Genomic DNA, 14069 nt, shown 5'->3' with positions numbered 1-14069 from the left:
GGGGGAGCCATTCAGGATTTTTGAGCAAGGGAATGGTATAATGAGGAGTCTTGGCAAAATTAATTTAGCAGCAATATAAAGATAAATCAGAGATGCATGGGATTATCAGGTCTGTTATAATGAATATGAAACCTTCCCTGATCACCCTATTTAAGATTTCAATTCTCCCCAAATACTCCTGAGCTCTCTTACCTTGCTATACTTTTTTTTTTCTTTCATAGTGCTTATCATCTTCTAACATACTGAGCAACTCATTTGTTTTGTGTATTATTAATATCTGTCTCCCCTGCTAGAATCAGCGGGGAGAAGGGCTGAGATTTTTATCCATCTTGTTCTCTGATGTGTACCAAGCACTCAGAAGAATTCCAGGCACAGGGTATATATGCTGGGTAAATATCGGTTGGTTGGATGATTGAATGTGTGTAAGTGTTAACTAGCCTTAAATACAATTTTAAAACTTACTGCTATTAGTCATTAGAGTCTTTCATGATCTCAAGCTTTTCCTTAGCTTTAAGACCTGCATTGTTTCTATCAAGCCAATCAAGCATTATTTATTAAATAATAAATGCCTAAGTTCTGAGTCTTCAAGGTTTCTATCTTACCACTTGGCTGTGAAACAACCATCAGGGGAATCTGGCTCAACTTGCTATTTTCTCCCCAGAGCCCATAATGGACTGGTTTAACAATCCCCTGGTGACAAGCAAGAGGCAATACATTCCTAAACACTGAAGAGTCTGTTGCTGGCTAAAATCCTAGTCCTCATCATAAGCATTGCAAAGGCTCTATCTGGTGGGCCTCATGGGGAAGCTGTCCTCTCTCCACACCAGTTTGAGTGCACAGCCCGTGCATCACCATCTCTGAAGGGAGCTGCAGTCAAGGACTCAGGCCTTCCTCCCCCATCAAGCTCTTCCCATATTTACATTCCTAGGCCCTGTGCCTTCATTCCTAGGTCTCCTTATCTGAGGCCTTGGGCAAAGCTCTTCTTCAGGCGCCTCAGCCAAGGCCTCCTAATGGGGGGAGGAGAAGGAACCTTGAAGATACTTCTCCCCACTCTGACTCAGTACCCAGTACTTCTCCACTCTGAGCCTTCCCCCTCACCCCACCCCACCCGAGTCCATAAAACTACCAGAGCCTTCTGTTGGGGCTTCCTCAACAGTGAGACAACCCCCATGTCCATGCTTTCACCTGACCATCAGCTGGTGCACCTTTCCATGGGGGAAAATGGAATAGGGAGAGTCAGTGTTTTCTCTGGTTTTAGACTCTGGCCTTTACCATCACAGTAAGTGATGAAAGGCTTAACTCTTTAATTTTTGGTCTGTTGCTTTAAAGCTACTTTGACCCCTGGCAGCTCAATATGCTTTCTCTCTGCTCAGCTGAGCTCCTGACAAACAACAGAGAGTGACTGATAAAGGCCTAAACCCACTGAATCAAAATATCTGAGGGTAGGGCATGATTTTGTATGTATATTTGAAAAAAACTGTCTAGGCAGTTTTATGTTATACCTAAATAATAGGAGTTGGAAGAAAGAATACAAGAATATAACTAATTAAGACAATTAGGGGTCAGAATAGGGAGTAACAGAAGGCACATTAAATTATATTCTACTGCCAAAGACCTGTGTGACCTTAAGCAAACCAATTCACCTCCCTGGGCCTGAGTGGACTCATCTATAAGATGAGTAGTTGAGTATGACAATCTAGAAAATTCCATATTATTCAGAACTCCAATCTGCCCATATCATGTATACTTCATTGTAGATCTTGTTTCCACATTGGCCATCCCACACTGAGGAATAATTAACTAGCTGAGCAGAAATGGCTTATTTTCTGAATGTGGAAACTAGTTCTGGCCTATATGGCTCTTTATTGAAATTCTTGCTTCCAGTCTTTTAAAGGGAGTTTTAGGTAAAAGCCTCTTATCAAGGGGGTCTCTGGGCAAAACACCAATTTCCCACTTGGACTCTCAGTGTGGGCAGGTGTGTGTGTGTGTGTGTAGGTTGGGATGAGGATATGTAGTAAGGAGGCATGGTCTTGATAATCATGATAATCAAACACAAAGCAGATTTTCTACATTTCTATAGTTAGAGAATTATTTTTTATTTAGTTGAAGATTTTATTGTTTTTTAATTTTCTTTTACCTATTCTTTGCAAAATATTCAAAGAGCTTCATTGTCATGCAATTAGGAAAATTAAGCCTATTTTTCATTTGAGTGATTGCATTTCATAAATGAAAAGGAGCTTCTAACAATAGTGCTTCTCATTCCTGACAGTCTTCCTCTGTTAATTAGCATCTCACTCCTCAATGGCATCCAGAATAATTAAAATTTTTAAAACTACATTGGGTTGCTAATTAAGGATGCGTTTATAGAAAATAAGGGCTTTGGAATTAAACACTGAAATTAAGCATTGCTTCTAATTAGAAGAGTGTAGGTAAAGTAATCTGGAGACAAAATTCTAAGGTGAAAAATCTTAAAGGCTACATGGTTTAGCCTCTAATCACAATTAGATAAGCCTAAATGTTGAAGATTTTCTAACCTAGAGATTTTCCAACATTTCACAATCCACTGAGTCAAGGATTTCTTTGATGTGATTTATCCAAAGGTTTCATGCAACTTTGAAAGTCCGTTTCCCATCCTCTAACCTTTAATGAAAACAGAAGATTGGTTCATCTGTTTGTTTAATACCTCCAAAGGTGTGAAGGGATTCAATGTTTCACTTTTTGCTCTTTATTAAAAATTATTCTGATTCTTTGCTCTCCCCTCAAAAGACAGGTTACTGTCTGCCATCTTTCTTAAGTATAATAGTACCACAGGCATTTATCCAAGGAATTCCTGTCTCTCTTAGTGTGTGTGTGTGTGTATTTTATATATATATATATATATATATATATATTTCCAGGATATGCCTATTAAGTATCCTAATGGGCATCTTCACAGTCACAGCCCAATGAGGTTGTAGGAAAATACAGTTGTAAGGTAACCCTTCATAGCAGCTGTTTCTCAAATTTTGGTTAAGGTAACTACCAGCATAAACATTGCCTGGGATATCAGAAACTTCTGAATCTGAGTCGCTGGCATTTGGTCCCGGGAATCTGCAAACTAAATAAACACCCAAGGTGATGACTGTATGCTGGTGTTTGAGAAACATTCTTCTAGGGAAGGAAAGTATTCCTCTATACATTTGATCCAGAAACTATTCTTTGAGCCAGAAATCATTTTTCTCCTTCCCTCTTCTCTTCCCATTCCCCAGAGTCCCATATTTAATGCAGCGTAGTAAGTAGTCTGCATGACAGGAGCCTTTTATTCAGAACTCATAAATATGAGTTAAGATGTTTCTTTATCAGTCTCAATCTTCTTAACTCCTCTTTCTTTGAGGGGATGAAATTTCCCCTCCCTCACAGGACTATAGGAGGCAGTGTCCTGTAGCTGCTGGTAGTACAGGCTTTGGGGTCAGACAGACCTAAGTTTGAATCTTTTGTGGGATCTTGGTTACATTTCTCAACCTCTCTAAGTCTCAGTTTGTTCCTTAGTAAAATGCAATTAATAATTTCTGTGTCACAAGACTGTTGTAAGGATTAGAGTTGGTCTTTGTATATAAAGAGGTTAGCACAGTGTCTGGCCATGGTAAGAGCCTGATAAATACTGAATGTTATTATTCTTGATAAATTTAGCCCAGAGTTGTTCTTCAGTCTCCATAGTTGTTCCTTGAGGAGAAACACATGGTAAAATGATTCTTCCAATCTTGATTGTCTAGGGACTCTTCTAGAAATTCTGGCATTCAGATTTTTTGAAATAGTCATTTGGGTATAGACAATTGAATGGAGCTAAGAAAACTGCCCAGTTGAGAACAGACATCCCAATAATCTGTATGTACTTTGGCAGGAAGTTTATAAATGTTAAGATAGATTATGGCCATCTTACTGATGATTGAATCAAAATGAAAAGAATTAAATTCTTATTACATGCACCAGGGAGATCATAGACTCTTAATGTCTCTTAAATCATGAGCAGTGTGAGAATCTGATGGAACCTACAAACCATTCCCCCCAAAATGCCAGACACGCACTCTCAAACATTTCTGCATCTAGTTTCAAAGAAGTTCATGGACCCCATGTATTTCATAACAATCCATGCAGCCCCTGCTTTATAAATAGTCCATTAGGAATTAACTGAGATTAATGAGGCTAGATCATTCTTAGATCACTTTCTCCTTATACAGAAATAGAAGGTTTGAAATTTTAGAAGTCAGAGATTACACTTCTAAAATTTCAGTTCTTAGTCAAAATAATATTACATCTGTTCAGCTAGATGGGTGTTTCTACTATTCTGGTCACTAGACAAGGATGGGCTAGGTCTGGCTAGTTACATTTGCATGCATCTGATAGGTGTTGGGTAGGGAAGACAAGATTTTACAGATGGTTTTCTTTTAAAAGCTCCCTGGAGCTAAAAGCTTATATCCTAAAATCATAAATATCATGATCTTGTTTCACTACCTGTGTGTAACTACTTGCCTTTATAGGACCTTATTTCTTTCACTCTGGACCTCTTACCACCAACCTCAGCAATTCATGTTAGATGATCTATATATGCTGATACCTTCAGTTTCAAACTGGAGGATTTTATAAAGGGAAAAGTTTCAAAAAAAAAGATCTGATCTGACCCCTCCATTCTATAGATGATAAATTGAGCCCTCTTAATTTGCCTAAGGTCACATAGCTAGTGATACACCTAGAACTTGAAGCCAGGTGTTCCTTGCACTTTTCACTGCTTAGATTATCTTTCCTCAAATTTGGTTTGGGTCTGCTGATGCCAGTCAAAGCTTGTGTCTTTAGACTTTGCCCTCTGTCCATCCCCTTCCTGTTACAACTGGACTCAGATTCTGAACATAGCTTTTCTGTTGGATTCAAGAGCTTCAGATTTCCCTGTTTCTGACTGGGCATCTGGATTTGCTCTTCCTTTATCAGTATCTTTCCAGCCCCTCCAAGTAGGTAGACTCTTGATACAAGCCTTACTAGGCCTATCTTTCTTAGCCGCTGTGGCCGTTTCATAGCTGAGATACCAGGGACTAAACCACAACTCCACAGGTGGCTCCAGGGCTCCTGAAACAATGCTGGACTCTCCTCAGCAGCTGCAGGGCTTTTCCAGCTATGGCCCGGGCCAAGGAGTTCTATTCTTCTACTACTGTGAACCTCAACTCATCTACTGAACATGATATGAAGGAACTGCTTTGTTCTCTCTGTAGAGAATATGGATGTTCTTCTAAGATAACTTCCTTATTAGGAAGAATAATAGTAATTTACAAGTTTTAACACGTCCTCTATCATTGCAACCATAGCACCTGACTTAACATTTAAAGATTTCTCACCACACAACATCGGAACATTTTTTTCCTCTGTATTAAGTATTAGGCTATTGAATAACTATTATGAAGTGGAAAATGTTGCTAAATCTCTTTTTGGTAACATACACTAAAATAAATTCCAGGGGGATTTAGAGCATAAATATGGTAAAGGAACCATAATAAAAGACATATAGATAAATGTGTATATAATTTGGAGTTGTAAAGATTTTTCTGAGCATAAAAAGGAAAAAAACCTTAAAGAGACTAACAAAGATAACTGTATACATATTAACTTCATTACATCAAAAATTACATGTAAGTAAAATTAAAAGGTAAATGTCAAACTAACCAAGCATTAGTAGCTTTTCTAACTAAGGCCATAAAACAAAATCAAGGTCATAAACAGTCACAGATGATAAATGGCAAAAGAATATAAAATATTGAACTTCATTAATAATGAAATAAAAGCATATAGAGATGAGATGCCATTTTCACCTATCAAAGTAGCAAACATTTTAAAAGATAATAAAAGTAGGTTTGATAAGGGTTTAGGAAACTGGCACTCTCACACATATACTGCTGGTGGGAATACAAAATGGTACCCGTCTTTATCGACAGTAACTTGTCAATATGTATCAAAATCATTAAAACATGCATGCCCTTTGACCCAAAAATTCCAATCATAAGGGTTTATCTTAAGGAAATTATCAGGAATGATAACTATCTATGGACAAGGGTGTTGAGCATGAAATGGCCTTAATAAAATTTGCATTTATATAATGGTATACTACAAAAAGATAAAAGTCCTGTTTTTAATTCTCATGTCCCCTGATGTGTTATATCAGCTCTAGGGTGGGGCTTATATAATCTAAAAAAAATGATGTTTTTTAAACTTATTATTCCTAACACTACCCACAGGAAATTATCTGGACAATTATCTGGACAATCTGGTGGGAATAAACAGAAGTGAGAAGGCCTTATAGCTGAGTGGTAGGAGGACTGGAGGGGACTGAGTGGGAGGAGAGCATGAGTTTTTAAAAGTCAAGGAAGATTGATTTAGATATGAGAAAGTGCTTTAATATAGGTAGATTTAAAAAATTACAAAATAGTGTGTGAATTAAGATTCCAATTTTGCAAGATAAGTGTGTGTATTAAATCTACATTGAGATGTTGACAGGAAGAGAGCTTATTTTTTATTATTTTTTTGTAGTTTTCCACTGTAACCATATATTCAGAAAAAAATATATGCTATGAAAAAGAAGGAGAAACAGCTTTTTACAGGTGATTAGATGGTTTCTGGGCCTTACTTTGCTTCCAGGGCCAGAGCGAAGATGCCAGCAGCCAGGGGTGCTGAGGCAGAGGTGCCTGTGTGGGTCTCTGTGCAGTCGTTGTGCAGGTCAGCACTCGTCTGAGGGGCACCAGGAAAGAAAGAAACATGGGAGAACATGTGAGGAGTGTGATCCTGTCCCCGGGGGTTAACCCTACCAAGGGCTGCATCTGTTAGGATCAGGAAGCCCAGCTGATTCGATTCCCTACTTCCTCCTCTAAACTACAGGCGGATGTTTGCCATCTGCTGATATTTTAGCTCACTCTCCTCTATATGCAACTTGTCTATAATTCTGGCATCAGAATGCCTTTTCTGGGGATGAAGTCCTCCCACTATGAATTTTTTTTTTCTCTTCTGAGATTCCCAAATGAAACGCTGTCTGTAAAAAAGGGACTATTTCAAAATCACTGTGAATCATGCTGGCCCATTAATCATCAGGTCCATTGTGTTTGGCCTGGCATATTTAGAAATTTTGCCTCATGCACAATTCCCTTTTGCCTTCAGATTGGCATTTGACTGCCTCTTCAGCATGAGGAGGTAAAGCCATCCTGATTTGGGCCACTTGAACTATTTGCACAAAATGTGTTTAGTGTGTAGTTTGCACTCACTGTTGATGTAATCTGATGGCCATGAGTTAGTGTCACATTTGTACTTTGATGAACATGGCGAGTTTTTCAAATGAAAGTGTGCTGGACTTAGATCTGGGCTCAAATTCTAAACCTGCCACTCAGTAGATGTGTCCCATGGGCAAGTCACTTGGTTTCCCCATCTGTCAAATGAGGTTGATATTTCTTGACTCATATTCTGAGGCTGAAATGAGATCCTGTCTGTGAAAGCATTTTCACACAATGTGATTGCACATAAGGAATTACCCAGGCTAATTTTAGCCTAGTGAAGAGGTTGCTGAGATGAAAGGAAGAAACCAAAGAGACTTCCGATTAGTCTGACTTGAGGACCACAGTGTTGTTGGTTGAACAAGTACTTGGGCCAAAGGATTACTAACAAGACTCCCACCCAGGCTCTTACACTATGATTTTTAGCTAGAGATTTCAAGGTGTGGGAGGGAGGTGCAAAAAAACAGTTTATTCTATTATCACCTCCTTTGGCTTCCCACTTGGAGTCGCTGAATATCTCAAGTTCTGGTGGCCCTGTTCCTCTGGGGGCTGCGGAAGCAAGGTTGCCCTTTTTACCTGTTGACGCAAGTAAGCCCCAGAGATGACTGTGCTGAGGAAGAGGTTTGCGTAAGACAAAGTCTATGTTAGTGTAACTGTCTCAAATAGAATCCACCAGCAAAGGCTATGTTAGTGCAATTGTCTCAAATAGAATCCACCAGCTGTCTCTTCTATGGCTCATTTACCTAAGGAGCGATCTTTACAAAGATGGAAATTCTTCCTCCTGCTTCACAGCAGAGTGGCTCAGATGAGAGACCGTCTGTGAAATGGTGACTCTGAAATGGACCACAGGCCATTTTTTGAAAAGCCACTCTGAACACCCACAGGGTCATCAAGAGCCAGGGGCTGTGAATGCAAGTGGGGCACATGTCTGGTAGGCTCCTTTACAGCAGGGTATAAGATATACCTGCCGTAAAGAACCCCTAGGTAGAATGTTACTGTCTCTTTGAGTAATTGAAGATATGGGCATGAGACGTAGGCCAGAGTTTCTAAGTTGAGACCATAGTTTTACTGTCTAAACTAGAACAGGCAGTTCCAGAAGAGTGATCCTGCATGAAGATCGTAGTTCTGACAATTTTGTTGAGATGCCATTAATATGAATTTTACACACATTCCAAAGACTAATTATTAGGCAGGTTACCCACAATCTAATTGGATCATGACCTGGTTTTTTATTGAGATTAGGATCTACATACTTTAGCCGGTTGGTTCTTTCTGTGTCAGGAGTTAAGTTTGAGGCTTTCAATTTTTAAATTAAAAGAAATGCCTCTCTTTGTTCTCAAAGCCCCTGAATGGGCCTTCATCATCATGCCCTTGAAGGGAAATCCAATAATTGCCCTTGGCAGTCTGACTCATGGAAGTGAAGGCACAATCAAGCGGGGGCTGGAGATGTTCTCTGAGCATATAACCTTCCTAAGCTGCTTATTCGGATGCTGAAAAGTTCACCTCAGGGGAAATTTAGACTGTTATTTTCCTGTAGGTCGTCCATCCTTAGGAGACATAGCTGGTGTATGCTCTGTATTTTTATCATCTGCTAAAGGGCAACTCAGACATTTTCCCTGCTATTAAAGGATCAACAAGTACAAGGGTGATAAAGCTCCAACAACTCTAAAATCTCCTTTAAGGCTGTTTTCAGGGAGGCATCACACAAGCTGAACAGACATTTGGAGTCTCGGCCATATGTAATGACAGATTGGTGGCTTCTCAGGGCTGAGTTTAAAAATGACTGAGAGGTGACATCATTTTGGCAGAAGCATCATTATCCCTGGGAGAGAAAGCTTCCCAATATATACCCACCCTTCAAGTGAGCAAAGCGTGACTCTCCCCAACTGAGAAGTGAAGCTTAAGCAAATCGGTTTGACCAAAGGATCCTTCTGAAGGCAAGCCGTGTTCTCCTACCTAAGCAGAGAGAGTTAGACAAAAGCAACCTACGATTCGCTGGTCGGTGTAATCCCCGCTGCTGTACGAGGTGGCCAGCGTAGAGGAGCACTTCTCAGCGTACCAGGGGGATAAGCCTTGCTGCGAGGCACTGCTGATGGAGATGGTGTAGATACTGTCCGTGTACCCATCACAGTCACAGTTATCTCCCTGACGCCCCCCATTCCCAGAAGCCCAGACGAAGATAGAGCCCTTTCCTTGTCTCCCCTAAAGGAAAAGCCAAAACATATCACGCCTATTATCATCACTGGGGTCACTGTCACATCCCAATAAAATCCCCAACAAATATATAAATACACGCATGAAGTTCTCAGAAACAGTAATTTGGAGTCTGTTTCCACTCCAGGTCCTCCAGCGTCGATGTTGGAACTCTCACGAGACTGTATGTTATAAGCCACTGAGCTCTGGTGCTGCCAACCCTCCTTCATCTGGGCCCTCTCTGGGATGGTGCTGAGTGAGGACTTTTCTTTCTTTTCTTTATTATGTGGATTCATAATCTGGCCTTCAGCACTCAATTTTTTTCACTGTTCCCTTGGCTTATGTCACTACGCTTGAATCTTTGAACTTCCTCTCTTTCTTTCTGCTTGAATCTTCTGGCTGACTGATAGAATGACAAAATCAGGCATTATTCAGATCTGCTTTGCAGCTGCATTAAAAGGGACTCTTCAATTGAATGGAACTCGTCAAGGCTACCCTTTCTATGATTTTTCAATTTGTGCTCTCCAAAATTTCTACTTTTGTTTCATCCTGTGCCGAACGAGGCCTTAGAATCCTGGCAAGAATGCACTAAACCCCAGTGACAGAGCAACACAACCAAGGCACAAGTATTCATCAGGCACGTGCAGAGAGGGAGGTGGCACGTTGCTATATTTAAGGCTGCATTTTCAGAGTATTTGAAAGAAGTCTGGGTAGTAGTTTACCTCGTGTAGAAATCCAAAAGCAGCAGGAAAATGAGAAAGGACATATCCAGAGTATTTTTGAAAGTAAATATTCTAAGACTAATGAATATCTGTTGAATGTCAGACCCAAATGGGGAAAACTTTCTTAACCCTTAACTTCCATCCCTCTGAAGAACGATTTGGCTCTCTAAATGCACTTCAAACATAAACAATAACAAGAAGTTCACAACCATTTCTTTGCATATAAACTAAGTGTTCTTCCCTTCTCCTCATATTCAAATGGTCAGGTTTCATTTCAAGTGGGTCTGTGTTAAGCATCTCACCTGTTTGACACCGTATTCAAAAGCCTTCTGGGCTAGTCGGCCAGGCCCCTCCACAGTTTTCCCATCATCATTAGGGCCCCAGCTCGCACTGTAAATATCCACATGTCCAGGATTAAATCCAATTGAGCTGGCTTCAATAGCATCCGTCACAATGCCGTCGAGCATTCTTATCCCTGAACAGCAAAACAGACAAATAACGTATGTTGATGTCAGTGTGTACATGTAGAATGCACAATGCTCTTAATATTCATTTTTTTAAAGGACTCCCAAAAGAGTCAAAAGTAGGTAACCAGTGTATGTCCCAAATGACTGTGACCCAGCTGCTAAAAGCACAGCAGGAAGATCATGTCACCGCCTCCATAAGCTTCCTTATGTGCTGTGCTGTGGCCATGGTTGTTGTCACTTACAAAATGTCTCCCCTCCCTCTGCTGCCCTGATAACCTGAAAATGACAGGATAGCTTTCAGAAAGAGGCATCAAACAGCTCTCTCTCAACATGGCTGCTCGTGACTATACCACGAATGGCTGTGGCCCAGTGGCCTTACGAAGGACTCTGTACGGGAAACCGTGTAACTTGAAAAGATCTACTTACAATAGGAAACTCACAAATAGGGAAAAAACTCTTGTTTCTAAGCACTGATGAAAACTAACCCAGAGGCCATTCTTTTATGTGTTTGCTAAGAAACATTTTCAAGGAACATGCTTCCTTTTCTTCTAAATAATCTCAAGGATGAAATCATTGCCATGGATTTTACTCCTGAGGGGGAATCCGTTTTCATCAGGAGAAGGCAGATGCAGTGACTCTTTATGCTTTCCAACAGGCTGTCACCCATCATCAGACTCATGTATTCAAGAGCCAGGAAGGCAAAAGCAATTTAGACAGATACAGGCAGCTACCTGGTTATTCCTGGCTTCAGGCTAATGATGCAATGGAGTGCACAGCTTTATATTTTCACACTATTATTTATTATGGAGCTTGGGTAAAAGAACATGTAGTTGACATGACTAGTAGAAGTTATATTTATTTTTTTAAAATTGTTTAAAATGCATTTGGGAAAAAAAATCCCAGCTCTGCTATTTACTAGCTCTGTGATCTTGGGCAAGCCATTTAACTTCTATGTGCCTCAGTTTCTTCAGCTGTAAAATGCGGATGATAACAGCTCGTGTGCATTGAGGATATACTATATGCAGCTACCATTGTACAGGCCTTAAACATATGAACTCATTTATCCTTATGACAACCATCTGAGGTGGGTGCTGTAATTCTCCCCATTTCACAGGGAGAGAGACTGCGGCCAGAGAGGGACAGGGACTTGCCACACAACTTGCAGCTGGGAAGCTGGGACTTGAATCCCAGAAATCTGGCACTCAAATCCATCCTGTTAACTTCCAGGATGTGGATAATGTCTTGGAAGGTAAATGATGGACATACAGTGGGTGTGTTTTGGTTTCCTTGAGAATCTTGCTTCTGATTCCTCCTCTATAAAATGAAGGGATGAGATGATTCTCCCACAGACTATAGCTACTTAGTTCATCATTACTTAAAAAGTGCATTCTTTTTCTAGGTGATTATGTAATTTGTGCTCCTGCCTCCATTTTCTTTAAATTAACATGGCATTTTGATGATGCTGGTATAAAGGAATCAAGAATGACCCTTAAAATCTAGGAGTGTGGTGTAATAGTGAGAGGTGCATTCTATATGCTAGGATGTATATTTATTTGATTTCTGAAATGGAATACAAAGCCAGATTCAGGGTATACTCAGGTAGAACTTAAAGGAGTTTTCCTGTCATTGCCATGTTCTACAGTAAATCTTTTTTGTTGTGGTTTTAGAAAACAAACTAAATGCAAGGTTCATAGTATAACCATGAAAGCCTGAGGCAGGGCTAGTGTGAGGAGGAGCGACAAGTGTTTTATTCTCTGTGAGCCCCTGCAGATCCACTCTGCACCCTGCTTCACGGAAACGTGGATGGCAGCAGTGGGTTCTTTTGTCTTCCCATTGGTTTCAGCCAACTGAAACAGCAGCAGGAGGTTTGGGGGTGAGGGGAGAGTGAGGTACTCACTCCTGGATCCCCCCTGCTTAGAAGCAGCTCCATTGTTGTACTCAGGGCCACAGCTCCTGTCCAGTGGCTGTCTCATGTGGTCACAGCTTTCTGTCTCCAGTTTCCATGACTACTCCCTCCCCTTGCTCCATTAAGTCTAAAGGTGGTAACATCTGCTTACATCAGTTAGTCCCTTGTTGGTTTCTTTTAACTCTTGTAAATAGTTCCTTTATTAAATTGCCCTGATGGAACTTACCATATGCTTACCTATAAAGACACTGACTGAAACAACCAAAGCTTCTAAATTTTTGCTACCACAGATAACCTTTGGCTTCTTACTATAAGAAGTATGTATTCTTTTTATTGTTTTTAACTGTTCTTTGTTATGAACTAAAGGACTACAGAATTGAGAGGCAGGGAGAATCTGTGCCTAAATTTACCTCCTCCTTCTGTCTCTTAAGTAACAATAACAAACTCTCAATAACAAACTCTTCTAAATCAGAACACAGAGAAAATTAGATTTGCTTCAAAAGCTATTCAACCTTTCCTTTTCCCACCCAACAAAGATGTATGGGCTATATTCAGCTATCATTTTCTAAGAATCCAGATCCATTGATTTGCTTGCAAATCACATTCAAGTCGTGTAGCAAATTTTGCATGGAGTTCATTTCTTCCTCTGGTTGTTGAAAAGTCCCCCCACACCACCCCATTTACAGCAGGTAGTGCAAGACTCAAATTAAAGTGCAAAACTACAGGAACAACCCTTTGCTTTACCTCCAACTTTGGAATTGTATGCAACTCCGACCCCACACTTGTGATTATTTGCTTGCATGGCAATTTCTCCTGCACATCTGGTCCCATGTCTGAGGATTAGAAAATAGGATTTATAAAACGTAAATGAGGACAAACATTGGTGTTGCATATGAATCCATGGTACATGGATATGTTAACTTTTTGTCAGGCTTGTTGCTGGTTTTCTTCCCATCGGTATTAGATGAAGTGTAGGTATCAGATGAAGGGAACACGTACTGGAGCCCAAGTATATGAGTTCAAGTTCTAGCTTCTGCCACAAACTAGTGATGTGACCTTGGGTAAGTTACTGGTCTTCAAAGAATTGTGGCATCCCATGAAATATTGTATGCAGAACACTTAGGAAAGTGGCTGGTATATAGTAAGAACCCAGGAAGTGTTAGCTATTGATACCATCTCAAAGAAATGGTTTCTGCACCAGAATTTTGGTGTTAAAGTGACTCCTCCCTTCCCCTCACTAGTGAATTCCTTGGATTAGTTTAACCTGTACAAGTCCTAGTAGGATGTGTAAAACAGAGCCCCCTCTCAAGCCCTCCTCTCCTCCTCTAACCATATACCAGACTAAAACATCTGAAGGTTTCCTGGTACCAAGAGGATTTTGAAATTTTAACAATACACTACAGGCTATTTGGGAAACCAGGGTGCTCCTGCAACTCTGACTGGGACCAGAAACCTGAATAAGACTAGTTTTGCAACTAGGGACAATGAGGGAAATTTATGA

General features: G+C 40.3%; 1 protein-coding gene across 2 annotated transcripts in view; it reads right to left on the bottom strand.

Moving 5' to 3' along the window:
* The window catches only part of PCSK1 (proprotein convertase subtilisin/kexin type 1), a gene marked incomplete at both ends in the record, with an annotated part of 39540 nt that overhangs the window by 10206 nt on the left and 15265 nt on the right, over positions 1-14069 (bottom strand). For both annotated transcript variants that reach the window (XM_079702058.1, XM_079702057.1), the window contains 4 exons: positions 6647-6747; positions 9270-9482; positions 10498-10670; positions 13313-13401. In XM_079702058.1, the coding sequence (XP_079558184.1) occupies positions 6647-6747; positions 9270-9482; positions 10498-10670; positions 13313-13401 (576 nt within the window). The remainder of the gene's footprint in view (positions 1-6646; positions 6748-9269; positions 9483-10497; positions 10671-13312; positions 13402-14069) is intronic.

Source organism: Hyperoodon ampullatus (genome assembly GCF_949752795.1).
Source record: "Hyperoodon ampullatus genome assembly, chromosome: 4".
In the NCBI taxonomy this organism is placed as follows: domain Eukaryota; kingdom Metazoa; phylum Chordata; class Mammalia; order Artiodactyla; family Ziphiidae; genus Hyperoodon; species Hyperoodon ampullatus.
Note: the sequence above shows the minus strand (reverse complement) of the source record. Positions and strands in the feature narration are given on the sequence as shown.